The sequence below is a fragment of the Salvia miltiorrhiza genome, chromosome 6 (assembly GCF_028751815.1).
Source record: "Salvia miltiorrhiza cultivar Shanhuang (shh) chromosome 6, IMPLAD_Smil_shh, whole genome shotgun sequence".
NCBI classification, from domain to species: Eukaryota; Viridiplantae; Streptophyta; class Magnoliopsida; order Lamiales; family Lamiaceae; genus Salvia; species Salvia miltiorrhiza.
In genome coordinates this window covers 16,624,979-16,648,675 of record NC_080392.1, presented here as the reverse complement: position 1 = coordinate 16,648,675, position 23,697 = coordinate 16,624,979, and the positions used below count along the sequence as shown (strand labels likewise).

The window sequence follows — 23,697 nt, the reverse complement described above, 5'->3', positions numbered from 1 at the left end:
AAGTTTATGAAAATTGGGGCGTTACATAGTGGTATCTATGTAACACCCCAATTTTCTTAAACTTTTCAAACTAAAAACTTGAAGAACTAATAGTTAAAAATAAAATTTCTTGACTTTCAAAATTTAAACTAATTTAAAATCAACTTGCCGAAATCAAAGTAATAACATGGAAGAAAAAGATAAACTAAAAGAAAGTGACATGTTCAACTAAAATTTCTATGGAAATACTAAATCTCTAGTCATTCTCGACTTCCATGGCCACCTCGACTTCAAAACTGCAAAACTGAAAAGATAAGGGATGAGCATATTGAAAATATACTCAGTGAAGAACCATGCATATATTCACATACGCTTAAACATGCAAATAATTCACATTGTCATACACATATACTGATAATCTGATGGGCGAACTGAAAGCCCCTGAACATGTATTTCAACATGGCTGAACATGTATTTCAACATGGCTGACATTCTGAACATGTATTTCTACATGGCTGAGCAAGTATAATCAAATATAAAATAAGAGCATATAAAAACATACATGAATATAACCACAAGCATATAATCCCTCACCTTAAAGTCGAAGGCAATTAACTAAAATCCGGAATGAAGGTCTTAATAGCGCCGCACCAGAAGAATTCGTCAAAATCGCAGCTGAACAGACCAGTCAGCTTCAAGCCTTCGTTTGAAGCCTCAAACGTTCTCAAATCGTATTTTGCCCAGAAATACGACTTCTTCGTCTTCGAGAGAGCTTTCCGTGGCCGCCTGTTTCACTTGAATCGGAGTTCTGTGGAGGAAGTTATGGCCGTTCTCCCGAAACTGCCAGAACTTGATTTCCTGCGAAAATCTGACTCCAGCTCAGATCTTCTGAACAGTATCCCGCTCAGCTTTCACCGTTGGATGGACAACGTTCTATGAAAGTCCCAAGGGAGAAACTGCCTACACGTTTCTGGCCCTCTCTACTCTCTAAAACCCTAATTAATTAGTGTGTCCGTCTGTTTTAGGGTTTGAAAATAGATCCCATATTTATACTAGTTTTTAAAGTGTTCTAGTTCTAATAGGAAACAAAAATAATACTAATAATAATAAGAATAATAATAATAGTCTAGATAAAATTAATGGTGCATATCTATATGTATCATGTAATTATTTAAAAAAATAAGCTATACAAGAAAATACTATTAATTAAACTTATAAAATAAATCTAAGTTATTGGGGTGTTACAAAACACACTCACTTAAACTTCTTCTTCTTCTTTTTCGTCTTCTTCTTCATCTTCTTAACTTTTACCCAACCCATCATTCACAAAACCCTTCTCAACCATCACCGCCGTCGTTTCTATCATCCAAAGCGTCCAGAATATCAACGGTAAATCATTCTCACTCTCTCCACAAAAAAAATATGTTAATGTGTTTGCAAGTTTTTTTATCATGCAAATTGTTTACAACTTTCATCCTGTATTTATCGAAAAAACCGTTTCACCTATTTAGTTCTGCTATCTAATACACTAACTTGTACATGATAGAAATTCCATTACTATTGAAAATTTTGCATGTTTAGTCTGAATAAATATCAATTACTTTTGCTTAGGTTTTCTTATTTGTATAGAACGTATTCTAAATTTTTCTTTCAGTATCGTGCATTTCAAATTTCTTCAATTTCAATTTATGTTTCATTTGAGTTTTTTATTTCTTTTCATTTTTTGCTACTTTCAAACTAAGGAATTGATTTTTTGCTGAGTTTTGTACGATTCTATATTTTTTTTCCCTTACACATGCTATAATTATGTGGTTTTAGCTTTGTTATGATGATTAACGCACTCTGTTTTCTTAATATGCAAACTCTCATTCCTTAAAATTTTTCCCTTTACATTTTAGAATGGAGAAGCCAGAATTTTCGATTACTTTGAAGAAAGGCTACGACTCATCATACAAGAACAACTATTTGGTATTTCTTATCCTTGATTATTTAACTATTAATGCAAAGGAAATGTATTAACTATTTCCATGTTTATGTAGCTGATACCGCACAGGCTCGAGTTCGACTCGATAATTTTATCAAGCTCGGATTCGGGCTCGACTTCGACTCGTTTAGAAAACGAACGAATTTTGAACAAGCTTTTTTCGAGCCGAGCCTCGAATAGTTCGCGAGCGACTTGGTTCGTTTACCCCTAATTGATAGGAAGGTTTTACCTTTTGCTAATTTTAATTATATGTGTAGGTCAAACAACTTCTTGAAATGCTTGTAAAGAAATGTGGTGTGGATGCTGTGAAGGAAGTCATGCCTGAAGAGCATATGAAGCTGCTAATTAGCGTTACAGATCATGATTTTTCCCTTCTTTGCTTATCGTATAATGTATTTTTTGTACGCAGCTCAAGGAGCGGAAACCCTTCAAATTTGTGGTTTCTTACAAAAAATCCAATATTCTGGAATTTGGGGAAACAAGGATTAGTGAGGGTGGCTTTGGGAAGGAAAAGAGTATTTCTGGTAGGCAGAGCAAGTATTCCTCAGCAATGGAGGATATATATAGTTCTCAATTTTAAAATATTGATAGGTTATTTTCGTTAATATATAACTTAATTTAGCAAATAATCTATTGTACCAAACATTTATTTTATGTTATTTTTATTTTTATTATTGTTTATCAAACACCTAAATAGATTAATCATAAAACATATCATTTTATTTGTATTACTTATCTTGCATTTATTAATCACAACAATTCCCAACATGGATATCAAACGGCATTTAGGGTTCTTCGTTGACATATGATTAAACTCAACAAGCATTTGCACTCATGCAATGTACGAGAAACGTTTTTATATTTTTTAATATATAAAATAGCTATTAACTCAATTATCATATAAAAGATTATAAATATAATAAAAATATAACTTAACTGAATATAGAAAAAAAATTCACAATAATAAAACCTGATAGTATAAAAAAGTTTTTAAAAAAAATAATGGGGTAATTGCCTGTAAAACCTTTTCTGAAATTACACATATTCTTTAAAATTTTTCAACATCCATAACCTATTATTTTCTTCTAAATTATGTTCGATCATCGATTTTCTCCGATGTGGCTATCGAAAATGACATTGTGGGGGCAAAAATGACATTGTGGCCGCCGAAAATGACACTAACACAAAAAAATGCCACTTGAACTAAAAAATATATTTTAATACCCTAATATTCCCTCCCCCCCCCCCCCCCCCCTCCCTCAGCCGGCGTCCGTATGCCGCCTCGTCACCGTGGACTCTTGTAATACCTGTCATTTTTATTTTCAGAATTTTATATAGTTATATTTTAAATATGTCTTAGGAATTTAAAATTTTGGAATATTAAATTTGAGAGCGGAAAGAGCCTCAATGACTAATGACATGGCTTTACGAGGACAAAGTAATAGTAGATCCTAATTAAGAAGAAATAGTGGGAACAACTATTCGGGTGTGAAAGAGCCTCGTGTAAATAAAACTTTTCGTAATGATAAATATGACTTTTTTTTAATACTCCTTCCGTCCCATAAAAATATACATAATTTTTCTTTTTTATCTGTCTTATAAAAACATGCATAGCCCATTTATATTAAGGGTTATTAGCCTGTAAATACACGAACTTTTTATATTTTCTGAAATTTAACATGACTTATTTTTAGCCCGCAAATACACGAATTTAACATTTTTTCTGATTTTTGACATCGACGAGAAAAAAATTCTAATTTACTATGAACGTGAAGGCCGGTATACCATGTCATTCACTCTCTAATCAAAATAATGAATCAAATTACTCTATTCAAGTGCATATTTCGTAGTCCACATCATGTATTCTGACCTCCACCTCAACAATAAATAGAGTTTTTTCATGTCGATGTTAAAAATAAAAAAAATGTTAAGTTCATGTATTTGTAGGCTAAAAATAAAAGTCATGTTAAATTTCAGAAAATATAAAAAGCTCGTGTATTTATAGGCTAATAACCCTTATATTAATAATTCTCCCACTAAACATCACAATCAATGTGGGACATTTTCTCCACTCACATTATACTTTACAGGATTTCTTAAAACTCGTGTCGTCTCATACTATGCATATTTTTATGGGACGGAGGGAGTAATAAATAAGAATTTTTATTCGTAAATAAGGCTTTGCTTTTTATCTATATTTTTATTTTTTTAATAAAAACTTGTGTGCGGGCCCGTTACATGTAAATAATATTTTTCATAAAATCAAATAAGACTTTTGTTAAGAGTAAATAAAATATTTTATTCGTAAATGAGACTTTGCTTAAATGTAAAATAATGTTGGAAAAATTCTATGTTTTGATTAAGGGTTAAGGTGCAGATAAGCCTCTGAAGTGTGAGCCCTTAGAGCGATTTACTCCCCTTACTAACTGTGTGTGCAACTTACCCCCTAAACTACCAAAAATCGCACATTTAACCCCTTCTTGACTAACACCGTTAGTCAACGTTAGTTTTAAATTTTTTTTTGTCTTTTTAATTCTACTTGTGGGCCCATCTTCATTTCTTCTTCTTCTTCTACGCTTCTTCTTCCTCCTCGAGACCCGCCGCGGCCTACGCTGCCTTGCTCGACTCCGGCAAGCCTTACGAGTGGAGCGCATATGGTGCCGTAGAAGTAGCCCCTGAGAGGCTCCAGATTCCGATGAAGAAGCGCTCCGATCTCCTCCATTTTGGCTCTGAACTCGCCCTCCGAAACCGACACTTTCTTCAACCTCTTCACAATCACTTCAATTCCGCTCTCGAAATACGCCTTATACGTGGACCCCACCGTCCATTTCCCCATCACCTCTGTTGAAGCGCTCAGCAATTCCTGCAAGCTGAAAACATGCGCGTCTTTCCCAGAAACACCAATTTGTCGTCCTTCTTCATCTCGCTGTATTGCTCTGTGCTTCGACTCTCTTGCCGTCGGGCGGGGGAACGCGGGGGCCGGAGACCTCTGCGGAAGGACTTTTCTGCTTCTGTATGTTTTCCACAAAACCAAGAATGCACAAATAGTTATAAGTAATGCTACCAAGGATCCTACTGCAATCCCGGCTATTGCTCCGCCGGAAAGCTTGTTTCAGTCACTACTTGGGCAAGAAGGCAGAGGTCTGCCACACAGAGAGGTTCCTAAAAAAGATTGATCGGAAAAAATGTCTAAACTCGACGGAATTGATCCAGTTACTCCGACGTTGAAGGAAACGTTGAAATTTCTGAGGCTGATTAGGTTATTCCAATCAGGAATCGGTCTGGTCAACTTGTTATTTTCCAAGTACAAAGTCCTCAAATTCGTGAGGTTGTTGAAATTTCTAGATAGGTTGCCGGAGAAGCTGTTTCTGGAATCGAGCAAAGCGGCGTAGGCCGCGGCGGGTCTCGAGGAGGAAGAAAAAGCGTAGAAGAAGAAGAAGAAGAAAAAACGAAGGTGAGCCCCACAAGTAGAATTAAAAAAACAAAAGAAAAAATTTACTAACTAACGTTGACTAACGGTGTTAGTCAAGAAGGGGTTAAATGTGCGATTTTTGGCAGTTTAGGGGGTAAGTTGCACACACAGTTAGTAAGGGGAGTAAATCGCTCTAAGGGCTCACACTTCAGGGGCTTATCTGCACCTTAACCCTTTGATTAATGCCAAAACCCAACGACATGAACCTTGATGATGACCAAAACCAGCTGAAGGATAAGGAAATTCTCAGCTAAAATGCAGCATGCTGAATCCTAAGTTTAAGAGGAAAAGACTTAGAAAAATTCTCTAAAGAGGTCGAAGGCTGCTACAATACTGAAGATCAAGATGTTAAGGAAGACCAACTAACGATCCAACTGAAGGAGAACCACACTAATGAAGGAATTCCGGTGTAAAGGATCAGCAGACAGCCAAGCTGATCGGGTTCGTGTCAAGCCACCAGCACGAAAACTTTGTTGCACTAAAACACGAAATGATGGAACCATCAGTCTACTCAAGCTTATCAATTAAAGTATCAGAAGCTGGCACGTGTTCAGATTCACTTATGCCACACCAGCCCTGAAGTCGACAAGCTTAAAGAGAAGTCAACCCTTAAAGTGTATCAAGTCATTCTGGACATTTAATGCTATATAGTCTGTATTAAATGTGAATCCCGCTTTTCAAAAAAGGGTACAAGGAGGTCTGTCCAATATCAACATCAACGTACGAATGTGCATATTCAGCTATCATGGTCATTCCTTCATACAACGGGAAGATTTCAATGGACAATATATCGGATTTTGAAGAAAGCTCTCTTCGACAGTTCTATTCATATTTCTGTTTATATGTACGATAGAAGCTCAAGATATGTATGGGAGGCTCTCCGGCATTAATTATGTCATTCTATTTTTAACTTTGTTGGTTAATCTTTCGAGAACTACAATTGCTTATGAGGAACTTGTTCTTCACTATAAAATTTCAAGTTCAAACTTTTACATTAGAAGTTTCTAGACTAGGCGTTATTCATTGTAAACATCCTAAGTCAAGATCCAAACACAATGAATCATTTCAATGGTTCTTCATTGTAACAATGTATTCACTTAGTTGGAAAAAATTCCCTTTGTAACTCTCAGTTATTGTAAAAGATAAGTGTAGAAGTGAAGAGAAGTCGGCAAGTAAGCTACAACTCCAGAAGTCTGAAAATTGACGAAGCAACTGGTACGACCTTGATAAATAGGGGAATACCTTAATCTTGGATTCATTGTTTTATAGCTATAAGTCAGCTTGACCAGTCAGTTCACCTTAGTATGATCACATGGCTTACACGACCATGAGCTTGAGCAATTTACGTAGTTTCAATACTGTATCGAAATAGCATACGGTGACAATTTGCAGAATTTTTCAGTACGGTATTGAAACAGCGTAAATTGCTCAAGGCCATGGTCGTGTAAGCCATGTGATCAGACTAAGGTGAACTGGCTGGTCAAGCTGACTTGTAGCTATAAAACAATGAATCCAAGATTAAGGTATTCCCCTATTTATTTATCAAGGTCGTAGATGTAGAAGGAGTTTCTCCGAACCACGTTAAATTGCTTGTGTGCGGTACTTTATGTTTTTACTGTACTTTTGTTGTTTTTGTTTAAACTGTTTTTCAAATCTCTCAACAAACTGAACACCTTCAAACAAGAAAATTGATTGTATTTTTACAATCTTTATTTTGGTTTAGTGTTGCTTCACTTGACAAAACTTTCAGCACACTGACCACCTGCATTGGCACTCAGCATTTGCATTTCATTTATCTTCATGTTTTATCAGGATGACTCAAATCACCGATACTTAAAGTAAACTCTGCACGAGCTAAAAAATAAAAGACAAGATTTTTCAAGCGAGTTATAACACACCACCATATTTCACATACGCTTCAATTTCTATTATAACTGACTTGCTGACCAATAATCAGCATAATAGACAACTGATCTGTTGGGCGTGAGTTTCTCAAAACAACAGACTGCATACCTAAGTAAGCTGATCTATATCCCAGCCACATGCCTTTGAACACTCAAATTGAAACGGGGCAAAAAGATTTTCCTCCCTCATTTACCAGTACATACTCTCCCCCGGGACCAACAAATAAGAATTTTCATAAAACCAAATAAGACTTTTATTTGGAGCAAATTAATAAGACTTTAAGACATTTTATTCATAAAGGAGACTTTGCTTAAACGCAAATAAGACTTTTCATAAAATCAAATAAGTCTTGACACGGTATTCACAAATATGACTTTAGTTTAAATGAAAATCAAGACTTTTCTTAATAGCAAATAAAATTTTAAGAATTTTCATTCGTAAATGAGTCTTTTACTATTAAATGCAAATAAAACTTTTCTTAATAACAAATAAGACTTTAAGACTTTTTATTCGTAAACTTTTTCTTGAATCTAAATCATACTCCCTCCGTCCACCAAAAATGGTCCTAAAGGTAGACGGCACGGGTTTTAATAAATGTGATTATCGTATTGTGAGTGGAGAAAGGGTCCCACTTAAAAAATAATGTTTATAATGATAATTAATTATATTGCGAGTAGATAATAGAGCCCACAATGTAATAGATAATGTCCAAAAATAGAAATGAACTAATTTTTGTGGACATCCCAAAATGGCAAAAATGAACTATTTTTGGTCGACGGATGGAGTAATTTTCATAAAATCAGATAAGACTTTTCCTAATAGAAAATAATACTTTAAGATTTCTTTATTCGTAGATGAAACTTTTGCTTGAATATAATATGTACTTTTCATAAAATCAAATATGACTTTTTTCTAAAGAAAATAAGATTTTTTATTCATAAATGAGACTTTTATTTAAATGTGAATTAGGCTTTTCATATATAAAACCAAATAAAACTTTTCTTAAAAGTAAATAAAACATTTTCTTAAGAATAAATTCTTAATAACAAATTAGACTATTCATAAATGAGACTTTTCATATAATCAATTATGATTTTATAAAGGGTTAAGGTGCGGATACACCCTTGAAGTGGACACCCCCTAGAGCGTTGACCCCCATTGTCGACCTTGGCGCAAAAACCTCCCACATAGTCTAGAATAAGGGTGCATTTAAACCCAGTGCATAGACGGTTGTTTGACGCCTTTTTTTTTCATCTTATCTCGCTGAATTCCTTCAATTTTTCAGTGCAAAATTGAACAACCGCTCTGGTCTCGCTCAGCCTCCACGGGCAAGTCGCCGTGATGACCTCGCACAACCTCGATGTCCTTGACGTGTCGTACCCTCCGTCAGCGACGGTGTTCCGGCGGGACCTCAATCAGAAGCTGGTGTGTATCCGAAGCAGATACCTCTTGATTCCGTGTTGTTTGAGGGATTCAGAATCATGGACTCCGAGTCGGATCTCCACTGCGACAACATGTTCTATGCCCAAATCAATGAGGTGAATTCGGCCGTGGAGAAGCTAGGGTACAAGAACGTGAAGCTACACATCTTGGAGACCAAGTGGTCATCGAAGGGGGACGCCGACGAGGCCGGAGAATGCGTGCAGGTACAACGGGATCCTGCTGAACCAGAGAGAGCAGTCGTTCCAGTTTTGAGAAAAGATGAAGAAAATGGGGATTTATCCTTTTGACAATGAATGTCGCCGGAAAATTTGAAGGAATCCAGCCGGAGAAGATGACCACAAAAAAAATAAAAAAAATTAAGAAAACGGCGTCAAATAGTCGTCTATGCAATGGGTTTAAATGGATCCTTATTCTGGACTATGGGGGAGATTTTTGCGCCAAGGTCGACAATGGGGGGGTCAACGCTCTAGGGGTATCCACGTCAGGGGTGTATCTGCACCTTAACCCTTTTATAAATAAAGTTTATAATAAAAATTAAAAGGCTTTGTGAAACAGTGGATAAGACATTGGTCTTTCGAATAAACTAGAGATCTTGAATTTGATCCTCAACTTAGGTGTTAACCTAATTTAGTATAATTTTTTGTAAACATGGATTAACTCGCCCGCCCCCAGCTTGACTTGCTGGATCTGACGATCCAACCCGGAGACTTTCCTAGCTCGTACCCGGTGTGGTCTCATATATGAGACTAGTCTCATGCAAGTGAGCATCTTAAAAAATTATTCTTTGAAATTTTTTATTGTATAATAAAGCAAATTGCTAAAGATGAAACTAAAATTCTATATTATTTTAATGTTAAAATTGTTGTATAATAATTCCAACAACTAGAGATGCCCTAAGTAGCTACTAAAATGACCTTAAAATGAAGTGGTAGGTAAATAGTTTTACTAGAATGGCCGTTAGCAAATTAACAAAATAAAAAAAATCTCAAAAAAGTAATATTTTACTAAAATTCATTATTTTCTTAAAACATGTCAAGTTAATTGGATGATTAATGTAAATAGAGTAATGTCAAAGTTCAAACTCGACTTATTTGACTTATTTTAGGCTATCGAGTTCTAATAAACTTTTTTCAAGATGAGATCTGACTAGTTCAAATTAAAATTAGGTCCATCATCCCTTCAAAAGGCCTTATAAAGGGAGATGATGTTTCAAACTTATATACGGAAGCAGAACCATTCATCAAGTTGACGTGAAACAAAAATGATGGCTTCACGCTCCTATACGTGTAGATCGGTATGACTCGTTAGCAACTACAATATGATCAAACAGATCGTCATCAAATTGGGCTTGCTCTAATACTATAGTATTAGAATTTAGAATTGAGCTCATCACCCCCTTAAAAGCTCCAACGGGAAATGTAAAATAACGTTGATTCCCTTTTTTACAGATTAAGAGCTCTTCAACCTAGCGCTGTTTCATTGATCTATTCTGGTGCAAGCTCTATTTCTGGCGCAACATTATTCATTGCGCTACCTTTTTTGTACATTATTATTATTATAAACCCTGGTATTTATTTTGCATTAATTACAATAAATGTCATCAATTAATAGAGTATATTGGTGGAGATGCTGCATTATTTTAATCTTAAAGCTATTGTATAATAGCTCCAACAGCTGGAGCAAGACAGAAAGGATGGCTTCTATGGTTCGAATTTATTTATCTCGTGCAAGCTAACTGTTGAGGTAGGGAAACAAATCTTCACTAAATTAGCAGGCAAATTTACCACAGAAAATGCTAGATCTACAGTCTAAAGAGAGGAGAATATCGGGATACCGGTTATGGTAGCTCCAGCTTCGACAATGAAGTTGTTGCCCGTTACGTATTCCGAAGAATCGTGGACCAAATACCGCACCAGTGATGTCAAAGCTGGATCCGACTTGCCGTGAGTTCGTAGAGGAATCGTCTTGAATGCTACGGTCTTGAGCCAGTCTTTTTGTATCAGACTCTCCGTTATCTCCGACTTAAAAATTCCAGGAGATATGGAGTTCACTCTAATCTTATAAGCCCCTAACTCGAGCGCCATGACCTGTGTGCAATGTGATGACGAAGATGTTAGCAACAGTTTCGTCTCCAAAGCAGCAATGAGGATCATAAGATGAAACATTCAGGAACAAGCATGACAGCACAATAGAAAACATGGAAATAGCCGTGGGGTGAGGAAGCCATAGACAAGAACATCAGCATCTGGCTAGACTCTAGAGACGTGGTCATGATTTGTATATATAGGATGAAATTCAGCAGCCAGTTTTCTAAATAAACACTATCTGATTTCAATGGGGATATAGTAGTCATGTAAAATGTAGTGCTTCTCAGGAGACAAAAGCTTTTCACAATTTCCACTTGGAGAAAAGTTCTCTTACACATCCAGAACAAATGAATAGCAAGAAACATACTTGATGTGAGCAACATTTGTTCTTAAAGGGCAGCATAGTCTCAAACTCTGTTCTTAGGATTCACTACTTCGGTTTCTCAAAACGGAGATGGAAACTGCGACAAAAGATTACCTTTGTCATGGAGTTAACAGCAGCTTTCGAAGTGGCATAGATTAGGCTTCCAGGAAGATGCCCGCGATTGAGACCTGCGGTAGATGATATATTGATCACGGATCCACCCTCTCGAGCATCACGCATGCGTGCACAGACGTACTTTGAAACCAACCACGTTCCTTTCAGATTTGTTTTAATGACACTATCCCATTCATCTTCCGACAAATTCAGTGGAGTGTGCACACTACCTGCAATTAATCGTGAATATCAATACCACGGTGGAAGAAAGCGCTCGAACTACAGAACTCATGATGTTTGTATCGATCTATTTATGCATCTCCGTATCTATCATTGGGTTGACCTCTTACAGTAACTGTCCTAGGCTCCTAGCTCTACCATATCTTTTGTTTCATTTCTTCTGGAACAATCACAAACACTTTTTTGATTATGGATCGACTACCAGAAATTCAATGCGTAATTTCAGCATTCAATGTTTATTCCTGAAATATTTAACCAATGGATGCACAAAATCACGCAGCAACTTCAAACTATCCAAATCACAAATTTGACACTTTCACAAATCAATAAAGATTAGCAAATAAACCAAAATCAATTCGAATTAGATTAACCAAAGTATCTAACCCTAGCAACGAATCTCATCAAATTTCCAAAATAATTAAAAGAAATCCAGCGCAAAACAAAGCGATTAAAAAAGATAAATTTTGGAATCACATTTTTGCTTAAGGAAATTCGGTTTTACCTCTGATGCCGGCATTGTTAATCAAAACATCGATTCTCCCAAAAGCATCCCAAGCCTTCTCCACCGCAGCTTCGACAGTCGCGGCACTTGCGCTGACGTCGAGCTCCAGAGGCACGGCTCGAGCTCGATCTCGGCCGTATCCAGGCTCGTTCGAATCGGCCGAGCCGATGCGGTTGTTGATTTCATGGCAAAGCGATTGTAATCGGTCGACTCGTCGAGCGGCGGCTAAGATTCTACAGCCAGATTTGGCCAAGTCTAAGCAGAATTCTCGGCCCAGCCCCGACGACGCGCCGGTCACCATCACGACTTTGTTGTTAAGCTGAAGCCACGGCTCCAAGCTGGAAGCCACCTCGCTTCTGCTTGCCGACGACATTTCTGTTCTAGAGAGAGACGTCTGATTCTCTAATTTAAATTCTTCAAAATTTATATGGTTTTATAAGTGACAATATACACTTGTAGCCAAAAGCATATAGTTTATGACTTTGGTAGCCACCACTTTTAAAGAATGACTTTGGGGGTCAAAATGGAATGAAAAGACAATCTCACCCTTACTAATTGCTAAATAAAAATAAAGAAAAATTGAATTTACTCCTCACCCACCTCCAACTGCCAACTCAGCAAAAGTTACTCCTCACCCACCCCTCTTCATCTTCTCTCTCTCTCTTTCCATGGCTTCCATTACTCTTTCCATGGCTTCCATTAATGAAACTGCCGATCTTATTCTTCATTGTATCTTTGATTTTCGTAGGTTAAGATGGTTCGTACAGCTAAATTAATGTGATAATAAATGCTAATGTAAGGTAGGTTGGTGAAGAAATGGATGAAAAGTGGATTTGTGTTCTTCTTCTTCATTCTTTTCTTTTTTGGTGGAAACCCACGAAAATTTTCCCCAAAAAAATAGCGATTTTGTTATTTGAAAACACTTGGGTCGGACGAAATTCTTTGGGCATTCTGATTGTATTTAGGTATGTATGTTAAATTCATGGCAAATGTATCAATTGTATGTCTTACTTTTCGATTTTAGTGAGCGGTGAACAGTAATTTTGCAGAACACAGTTGTATTTGTAAATGACACAGTTTAAAATATATTGATATCAAATTCATGATTTGTTGTTTTGTAATGAAAAAATTTAGTTTATTCACGTCTAAGACCACATTGAGTGTGAAAAATATAACATAAATGGTTGATTTTGATGACACAGTTTGGGAGCTATGAATGTGTTCTTAGCTACACAGTTGGGAGCTCAACTGTTCTTAACTACACAGTTAGAAACACAGTTGCATCCACAATAAAAAAAAATGTTGTGCATTGTTATTAATTATTTGAATTTGTTATTAATTATTTGAATTTGTTAATTAATTATTATTTGATTTTGTTAATATATTCATTAACAAACTATTTGAATTACAAGCTCGTAAAAATCTTAATAATTTATTATTAAAAATTAATAAATATTTAATTTTGTTAAATTAGCTAGTTAATTAAGTGACTAATCAAGTATATTATTTATTTTTTTATTAATTAAGTTAAATTGTATAATTTAAGTGATTAATTAAGCTCACTTAAATACAATATTTATTTTCTACACAGTTGAGTATAATACGTACACAGTTGATTATGTAAAACTGTGTACGTAGTTGTGCACTATCATCGTGCACCGTAGAACTCTTGCTATTTTCCCGATTTAAAGGACATGGGGCATCGGAAATTTGGATTTTTAATCTCCTATGTCAAATTCAAGGGTTAACACATCAAATGAAATACTTTTTTTTTATCAAACACGTATCAATTACTACGATGCTATCATATGTACTCTAACACGTACTCTTAGTATACTTAACTCTCATGCGATATATGTCCAATATGTTTGAGGGGGTAATGGAATTGAACACTATTGACTCATTTTTATTGAATATAATGCCTATTAATTGAAATTGCATACTTAATTTCACTTAATTGCATAGGAATTACTAAAACATGCCCCGTTTGTGGCCGACTGTGTACGTAGTTATTAAACTGTGTACGTAGTTGTGCACTGTCATCGTGCACCGTAGAACTCTTGCTATTTTCCCGATTTGAAGGACATGGGGCATCGAAAATTTGGATTTTTAATCTCCTATGTCAAATTCAAGGGTTAATACATCAAATGGAATACTTTTTTTTTTATCAAACACGTATCAATTACTACGATGCTATCATATGTACTCTAACACGTACTCTTAGTATACTTAACTCTCATGCGATATATGTCCAATATGTTTGAGGGGGTAATGGAATTGAACACTATTGACTCATTTTTATTGAATATAATGCCTATTAATTGAAATTGCATACTTAATTTCACTTAATTGCATAGGAATTACTAAAACATGCCCCGTTTGTGGCCGACTGTGTACGTAGTTGTTAAAATGTGTACGTAGTTGTGCACTGTCATCGTGCACCGTAGAACTCTTGCTATTTTCCCGATTTGAAGGACATGGGGCATCGGAAATTTGGATTTTTAATCTCCTATGTCAAATTCAAGGGTTAACACATCAAATGGAATACTTTTTTTTTTATCAAACACGTATCAATTACTACGATGCTATTATATGTACTCTAACACGTACTCTTAGTATACTTAACTCTCATGCGATATATGTCCAATATGTTTGAGGGGGTAATGGAATTGAACACTATTGACTCATTTTTATTGAATATAATGCCTATTAATTGAAATTGCATACTTAATTTCACTTAATTGCATAGGAATTACTAAAACATGCCCCGTTTGTGGCCGACTGTGTACGTAGTTGTTAAAATGTGTACGTAGTTGTGCACTGTCATCGTGCACCGTAGAACTCTTGCTATTTTCCCGATTCGAAGGACATGGGGCATCGGAAATTTGGATTTTTAATCTCCTATGTCAAATTCAAGGGTTAACACATCAAATGGAATACTTTTTTTTTTATCAAACACGTATCAATTACTACGATGCTATCATATGTACTCTAACACGTACTCTTAGTATACTTAACTCTCATGCGATATATGTCCAATATGTTTGAGGGGGTAATGGAATTGAACACTATTGACTCATTTTTATTGAATATAATGCCTATTAATTGAAATTGCATACTTAATTTCACTTAATTGCATAGGAATTACTAAAACATGCCCCGTTTGTGGCCGACTGTGTACGTAGTTGTTAAAATGTGTAAGTAGTTGTGCACTGTCATCGTGCACCGTAGAACTCTTGCTATTTTCCCGATTCAAAGGACATGGGGCATCGAAAATTTGGATTTTTAATCTCCTATGTCAAATTCAAGGGTTAACAATAGATATAATTGAAAATAAGTGCACAATAGTTAGATAAATTCGTACACATCCAAAACAACCTAAGTCATAGTTCAAAACATCACAAATCATAATCTAACTAAATGCTATCAAACAGTAACAGAAAAGATCCGACGACCAACGCGAAGTCTATACTGGGACAGGTACTGCTCGTCGATAGACCCTCGGTGATGCTCTGTACTCGTCACGAGACGATCGAGTATCATGGTGCAGAAGGGGCCGCAACTACTTGAGTCCGTCTGACAAAATTGATCCGACGTAGGCATCAATTTCAGTGGAACTAGCATTTGCATCCCGTGAGAGTGAGTAATGTCTAACGTGTTACTGAATTTTACTTATTTTACATATAACTAGCATTTGCATCCCGTGAATTGCACGGGAAAATATTTTTAATTTTTATATTTATATAAAATTAATACTAATTATTATAAAATGTTATCTAAGCAGATTAAAATATTTTCTTCGGCAGCTCATTTTCACTAATTTTGTTTCTAATGTTGAATAATATCTTTGGTAGTAATGTGATAATAAACATATGATAAAAAGTGAGAAAAATACAAATAATATTTTCTTATCCATCATTTTCCAATAAATTTTTTACAACCATAATAAACTCACCTAAGAAATTACTTTAAATTATACCCACAATTAAAAAATCAATATTTTAGCATTCATTTTTTGAAAGGTCTTACTAAAATTTCAAAAACAATAAATTAAGACTTTTAATCTTACACATTATCTGCACTACTCAATTTCTTTTTTCCACTCAAAGTTAAGAGTTCTGATTAAGTAAACTAATTATTCATGGATATGAATCTTTAATCTTCAGTCGATTAAATCCTTTCCTAATCGCACGCGTGGCCAAGATTTGCCCAAAAAAAACTAGATTTGTCCAAGAGAAATCAGTTGAATGTCTCTGCGCTAATAATTCATGGGAGACAGCACTACAGCTCAGAAACACTCCGGGTGCGGCCTCTTCAACCTCGTCTTCGGGCGGCGCAACATTCAGCCACGCCGCTCCACCTCCACCGGCTCCCTCCCCTCCGTCCCCCTCAGTCGCGTCACCCGTTACCCCAGCACCCCCTCCCACAAAATTCAGAACGATGAACAAGCTGATAAAATCATCGAACGCCCCAGCAAACGCCACGCCATTTCTCATCACCACCATAATCCCGCACCTCACAAGATCAACACCGCCGCTCACACTAATGCAAGAAAACCGCCTTTATAACCTCAAGGATTTTGCTGAACTCCATCTTGTCCTCGTTCTTTACTAAGGTCAAGCACATAACAGAGCATTCTTGACACCGATGCCCGGCAAGAATGAGAGAACGAGGAAGGGTCGCGTCGCCGGCTGCTGCTGGAGAGGAAGCTGCTGCTTCTAAAAGTCGCCGCCGCTGAGGAAAGGTCGCGCCGCCGGCTGGAGTGCTCCGCGCCACAGAGGAAGGGTCGCCGAAGTCGCTGCCGCTGGAGAGGAAGGTCGCCGCCGTCGCTGCGCTGGAGTGGAAGGTCGCCGCCGCCGGTGGAGATTTCTAGCGGAAGGTCGCCGTTGCTGCAGGGAGGGGAGGTCGCCGCTGGTGGGTATGAGGAAGAAGAAGAAGCGCACAAAAATTTGAAATGGGAGGAAGAAGAACTGTTCCTATTCATATTCACGTTTAATTAGGGCTTTTTTTTCTTTTTAATTGTGAAGGCAAATTTTAGATTTTTTAATTGTTAAGTCAAATTCAGATTTTTATTTTGTTTTATTTTATATTTTATAAGTTACTAAAATTTATTTTAGTTTTCTTTTATTTTTATTTAGTAATTAGTAAGGGTTATTTTGTCTTTTCAATGACTTTTGACCCCTAAAGTCATGATTTAAAAGTGGTGGCTATATAAGTCCTAAAGTATCTCATTTTGGTTACTTGTGTCTTTCTCCCGTTTTATAATGGGTTAATTATGCCAAAAATTATGAACTATACCCCAATTTCCAAATTTTCCATGAACTTTTTTTTTTATAAAAAATTCCCTGAATTTAAAGTGGTGAACAATTTTGCCATGATATTCAAAAATCCCCAAATTGAGTGTTGACATGGCATTTCTAAGTAGCCTGAAATATGACGTGGCACTGCCGGACGGAAATCAAAACGACGTCGTTTAGTAGGGGGGTAAAACGACATCGTTTTGAGCCCAAACCTCTCTCTCAGGGAGGCGGCGGATTTGAGGAGCCTTCCTCCGACGGCACTGAGACGACAAACGGCGATTCCGGCCAAGGAAGACGTCGAACCAGGGCGGCAATTTTTCCAGAGTTGAGAGGACTGGGGGTTCGCCCTTTTTACTTCGATTAGAGAGAGGGGCGGCAGATCTGGTGATGGTGGCAGATCTGGTGGGGGAAGGCGGTGGGCGGTGGAGAGAGTGGGGCGGGAGATCTGGTGATGGTGGTGGACGGTGGAGAGAGAGGCAACGGTGGAGTTAGAGGCGGCGGCGCTATTCTGATGGGCAGAAAACGCGAGAGGGAGAGAGAGGGGAAGGCGGATCTGCGGGGTGGTGGGGGAAGGCGGTGGGCGGTGGAGTGAGAGGGGGCGGCAGATCTGGTGATGGTGGTGGGGGAAAGCGGTGGACAGTGGAAATAGTAGGGTTGTTTCGATTTGGGTCTGCGTGTCGCCGCCTTCGGGGAACCCATGGAAACGCGCCGCCTTCGGGGAGCCCATTTTCGCCACCAGGTCACGCGCCGCCGCCTTCGCAGTCCTAGGGTTTTGATTTGGGTCTGTTACAACGCCGCCTTCAGGGAACCCATGGAAATGCGGCGATGGCGCCGGAGTTGGTCACTTGCTCCACTTCTTCAGTCAGCAGCGGCGGCGTTGCAGGTTTTGGGAGGAGGATTATTTCTAGACAAAGAAGATGAGCGGCGGTCGGCGGTAAAATGGAGGGAAGAGCAATGGTTGTCACCTCATTGTGGAGGTAGGAGAGTCAGGCGAAGGCGTCGCCGATCGAACGAGGTGTCTGCCTCGGCGGAGGTGGTGGTCCTCGGCGCTGCTTCGCCGGAGGAAAGCAGCGGCAGTCCTTTGGCTGCGGTCCACCGGCCGACCTGGAGGAAGGGGAGGGAAAATGATTTATTTCTATTTTTTTGTTTATTTTTTTTCAAGTAGGCGCCACATCTGTTCGGTATTACCACGTAGGCGCCATGTTAGCTCAGTATTGCCACGTAGGCGCCAGCTAAGACCGGACCTTCACCGGAGGTAAAAACCGTGGAAAAATTGTTCAGGCATTTAAGTTCAGGGAATTTTTGATTTAAAAAAAAAAAAAAAGTTCATGGAAAGTTTGAAAATTGGGGTATAGTTCATGATTTTTGGCGTAATAAATCCTTTTATAATACTCCCTCCGTTTCTAAAAATTATAGGATTATTTTATATTGCCTTTTAGTCTTAGACCATTTTCTTACTTATTGAAATATAACTGCATATGTATGTATATTGATCAAGCAGTAAGAGGTTAATAGCTGAGATTAAAGGTGTGTTTTGGTTTACTATAGTGTTCGAGCCATTATTGCATCGATATAATTATGATATAAAAATTATTGTGAATGTCATTATTGTGTTAATTTTCTAAATTTCTTTTATGTTTTTTCTTAAGCGAAAGAGAAGAATTATATTATGAAGAATCGAAAAGAACAACGTCTAGAAGCCAATTAGAAAAATTGGTCTTCCAAACCATTACAATATTGTTCTTTTATACTTCCTCTGTCCTACATATGGCCCTTCTTGTCATTTTTTGTTGTCCCATTACAAATGATCATTTTTAAAATAGAAAATACCTTTATCTCACAAAAAATTGTGGATTTCATCACTTTTTATCATTTTTCTCCTTTAATCACTCTTCTTTTTAATAATCGTGCCAAAATATATTTTCAAATCAAGCTAATTTGCACTAGTTTAATTATTAGTTCATTAATTTATTAATATAATATATAGTTTTATTATATAATATGTATTAGTATCTCAAAAACATATTGGCGCGCGAAAGAAAAATAGCCCAATATTGGCCAACTGTGAAATTACTTAGAAATACCACAAGAAACAATACAAATATATCTTCAAACGACTTTTTCTGTACGTGAAAGGTTAGTAAGATCATCGCAAATGGAGTAGGTTGATGTGGAACTATAACTGTAGAAATGATTTTTTTTTTTAAATACTACATAAATATAAAACGAAGCGGGTTTTGACTTATGAAATAATAAAAATTTGAACTTAAATATAAAATTGTCAAAAATGTATAGACCGAGCTAGATTGGGCCATAGAGCTTCAGGCCCAAAAAGATTTCAAAGCAAAAAATCATATAGCCCATTTTAGCCTGATATTTTTGTATATAAAAGTGATTATTGGGCCGGGCTGGATTGGTAGACTTACTTTTTAAGTTGGGTCGACCATTGGGACACCTTTACTTATGTACTCCCTCCGTCCCACGAAACATAAGTCGTATTCAGTTTTAGGTTATTCCATGGAACTTGTTACATTTCTATTTATAGTAAATACATATTAGGAACAAAATAAGGATAATAAGGTTTTGAGGGAATTGGGTTTTGGGGGAGGGGGTTGGGGAAAAATATTAAAAATTAGGGTTAATTGCATATAAATTACTAAACTTTCAATAAATTCTCATTTTGCATGTGATTTTAAAATTTTATTAAAATTACTCAATTATTAATTTTTTCTCATTTTGCATATTTGTCCATTTTTCGGCCAAACTTTGGGCCTAAAATGACGCCGTTTTCATACAACTATATATTATAACGTCAATTCTATTTTTCTACACGGTCATATTTATACTACGCAAGCATATTCATGCCGAGTGAGTATATTCTAATAAAGATTTTAAAGTTCGTATGCAAAATGAGAATTTGTTGAAAGTTCAATAATTTATATGTAATTAACCCTAAGGGCCTGTTTGATAGTGTATATTAGATTAGATAAATAGTATTTATCTCATTAACACTCAGTTTGATAGACACTTTAAATAATTAGGGAGGCCCGCTGAAAACACTCGGCCCGCCTCAAAAACACTGTAGATATGAGAAAATACAACTGCTGCCCACGCCCAGTTCATTAATACCGATTTGAACAGTGATTTAGACTATATTTCAACTTTACATTTTTGTCCCTCAATTACTTCAAAATCAGATGGTGATGAAAAAACCCGCTCTATTTCGTCGCCTCCTTCGACAAAGCGTAGCAGAGCTCTTGAACTGGTAACTTCTTTACGCCAGATCCATTCCCAGATCCATTCCCAGGTAATTGTTGGTGACCTTTTTCATGACTCGCGAATTTGAAAACCATCTCCTTCTCTTGTGCTTCGTCCGATTCTCGAAAGGCATGTTAGGGTTTAGTTTTTTTTTTTGGGCAATGTTTACGTTGTTCTTCACTGGTGATTTTTGGTTCAGACCCAAATATAATGAGGTTAATTCTTCCTCTTTAGCCGTTTTGTTATTATTGCATGCTTATGGAGAATTTTATTGCTCTCAATACTCTGATTATTTCGTCGAACAATTGCTGCTATCTTCACACTTCATTTGAATCGCTGCTATTTATTCTCCAGACCCAATTGCTGCATTTGAATCGCTGCATTTGAATATTTTCATTTGAATCGCTGCTATTTATTCCCATTTGAATCGCTGCTATTTCCTCGAACAATTGCTGCTATTTATTATTACAGACCCAAATCGCTGCTATTTATTCTTATTTAAGTTTTTTCTTCGAACAATTGCAGTTTAAGGGTTGCGTCGTTCATCTCTGGAGAGTAACACTTGAGCCCTTTCGCACGAGCATTCTGTTTGATTAAGGTACGATTTGTTAAACTGGAACTCATAAACTGTAGTTTCTATGTGCAATTTCATGGACTTCTGGAACCATATACGGTGTATCCTGCAATTAACCTTCGCTATATCTTGTTTACAGTCCTCGATTTGTGTTTGCTTTGACATCGTTTCCTTGTATCTGCTATCGATGGTCTATTTTCTGAAATTTTGATGATGCTCGAGATATGCACTCATAGTCCTTGACTTGTTATTTATTTGCAGCCACATATTTTGCTTGTTGTTGGTTGAGAATAACCATGCCGACTGAGGATGATACCGTTGTGTGTTTATACCTGTTGATGGAAGAGATTTTGTTGGAAAACATAATTCTTGTTTTGGTAGCATATCACATCATGGTTATGTCAAGATCGCGTAAACGAAAAAGAAATAATAGGCCAGCAGCTTTTAGTTTTATAGAGCGTATTCCTGATCAGGTTACGCACATGAGTAGGCTGGTAGATGTTAGCGATATTGATTGCATAGCAAACTTACGCATGGATCGCAACACTTTCGGTAGGCTTTGTGTGGTGTTACGTGAGCTAGGTGGGTTATCTGATGGGAGGTATATTAAGGTTGAAGAACAAATAGCCATGTTTTTGTCCATCTTAGCGCACCACAAAAAAAATAAAGTTGTTAGGTTTGATTTCTGGCGTTCCGGCCAAACGGTTTCAAAGTTTGTTCATCTTGTACTAAAGGCAATTTTAAAATTGCACACGGTGTTACTTGTGAAACCGGTTCCCGTTTCAGCCGATTGCACGGACAATAGGTGGCGATGGTTCAAGGTAACTTGATTCTGAAATACAAATTTCATTTTGGCAGCTCATATCTCACACATTCTGCCTAATTGCTGTTGTTTATCAAAGTTATGAACTAAGAATATAGACTTTGTTGTAGTGTTGTTTAGGTGCTCTCGATGGCACTTACATCAATGTCAAGGTCAGCAATGCTGACCAGCCGAGGTACCGAACCCGGAAAGGTCAGATTTCTACAAACACACTTGCGGTTTGTGACCGAAATATGAAATTCGTCTACGTTTTGCCTGGTTGGGAAGGCTCGGCAGCGGATTCAAGAATTTTACGCGATGCACTGACACGTGTAAACGGCTTGAGGGTGCCAAAGGGTAAATGAAGATGGTGGATTACCATTTTAATGATTTCTGTACCATCTGCATTTCTCTTAACTAGCACTACAAATCAATTATGCAGGTAATTACTACCTTTGCGATAACGGGTACGCGAACAGTGATGGATTTCTAGCTCCATACAAGGGGATTCGGTATCATTTAAAGGAATGGGGGGCAAATGCAGCAAGGCCACAAAATCAACTGGAATTGTTCAAGTTACGGCATTCAAATGCACGGAACGTGATAGAACGTGCCTTCGGGATCCTGAAAATGCGATGGGGGCTATTGAGAAGCAATTCTTTCTATCCTGTCAAGACTCAGAACCGTTTGATCATGGCCTGTTTCATTTTGAACAACTACATTCGAGGAGAAATGCCCAACGACCCTATCGAGCAAGAGTTTGACATTGCAACTTCGAACCCTGAGGAAGATGCAGAGGGTGACTGTGAGTATATAGACGGGGTAGAGTCTACACCACAATGGAATGCACTAAGGGATGCAATTGCAGGCGACATGTGGCAAAGCTATATAAACATGGATTGACTTGATAATGTTTGTGTAGAATTATTTAAAACTTGTGGTTATATGTGCATTAGTTTTGGATGTGATTTAGAGGTGCTTTGGGGAGAACTTGCTGCTCCATCTTGATGTTTGACATCATTTTTGTGAACTTATTGTGGCCTGAATATGTATGCCGATGATTAACTATTCTGAAATTTTTTTGGTGTTGTTGATAACCGTTGTGTGTTTATCTCTATGTTTCTACTCTTTATGTCGTTTATTGGAGATAGTGTTCATATTACATAATATCCTATTTCAGGTCATGGAAGGGAGACCTGGTCCGTTTTGTTCCTGTAATCGTGGAAGTATGGTGCTGTTGTGCGCCGGTCCAAAGGCTCGCTTCACAGGACGATGGTATTATAAGTGCCCAACTTTACGAGATCACCAAGGGGGCTTTGTGTGGTATGATGAGTACCATATTGCATGGAATGCAAACTCTGATGTACCGTCTTACTATTCCTCACCGCAATACCAAGTTCAACATTCAGCGAATGCTTCCACCTCTGCCATCGTTGATTCTCCACCACCACCCTCCAGCACCCAAACTCGTCTTGGACGTGCAAATGAAGATCTGGTGAAGATAATCATTTTAATAGTCATCGTCCTTCTTATTGGTGTTGGACTTGGCAGGATTCTATAGATTAGCTATTGCATCCAAGACTTGGTGTGGACTAGTTTTTTGTTAATTTAGGTGTTGTTGTCCATTTCATTTTGTAATATTTGTCGGAATTAATACCGATTGAAATGGTAGT

General features: G+C 37.2%; 2 protein-coding genes across 3 annotated transcripts; one reads left to right on the top strand and one right to left on the bottom strand.

Moving 5' to 3' along the window:
• Positions 1-10,335: 10,335 nt before the first annotated feature.
• LOC130990217 (uncharacterized) lies at positions 10,336-12,502 on the bottom strand. The gene is made up of 3 exons (XM_057914446.1): positions 12,091-12,502; positions 11,349-11,578; positions 10,336-10,870 (listed from the first exon to the last, which is right to left on the bottom strand). Exons 1-3 carry the CDS (start codon positions 12,461-12,463, stop codon positions 10,592-10,594), a joined length of 882 nt encoding a protein of 293 aa, XP_057770429.1. The 5' UTR covers positions 12,464-12,502; the 3' UTR covers positions 10,336-10,591.
• Positions 12,503-20,700: 8,198 nt separating this feature from the next.
• LOC130990216 (uncharacterized) lies at positions 20,701-23,079 on the top strand. Of its 2 annotated transcripts, XM_057914445.1 has the most exons (4): positions 20,701-21,246; positions 21,484-22,043; positions 22,156-22,381; positions 22,467-23,079. In XM_057914445.1, exons 2-4 carry the CDS (start codon positions 21,519-21,521, stop codon positions 22,925-22,927), a joined length of 1,212 nt encoding a protein of 403 aa, XP_057770428.1. In that variant the 5' UTR covers positions 20,701-21,246; positions 21,484-21,518; the 3' UTR covers positions 22,928-23,079. The 2 variants fall into 2 exon arrangements, with proteins under 2 accessions (XP_057770428.1, XP_057770427.1); XM_057914444.1 differs by having other exon boundaries at positions 20,701-22,043.
• The last annotated feature ends 618 nt before the right edge of the window (positions 23,080-23,697 follow it).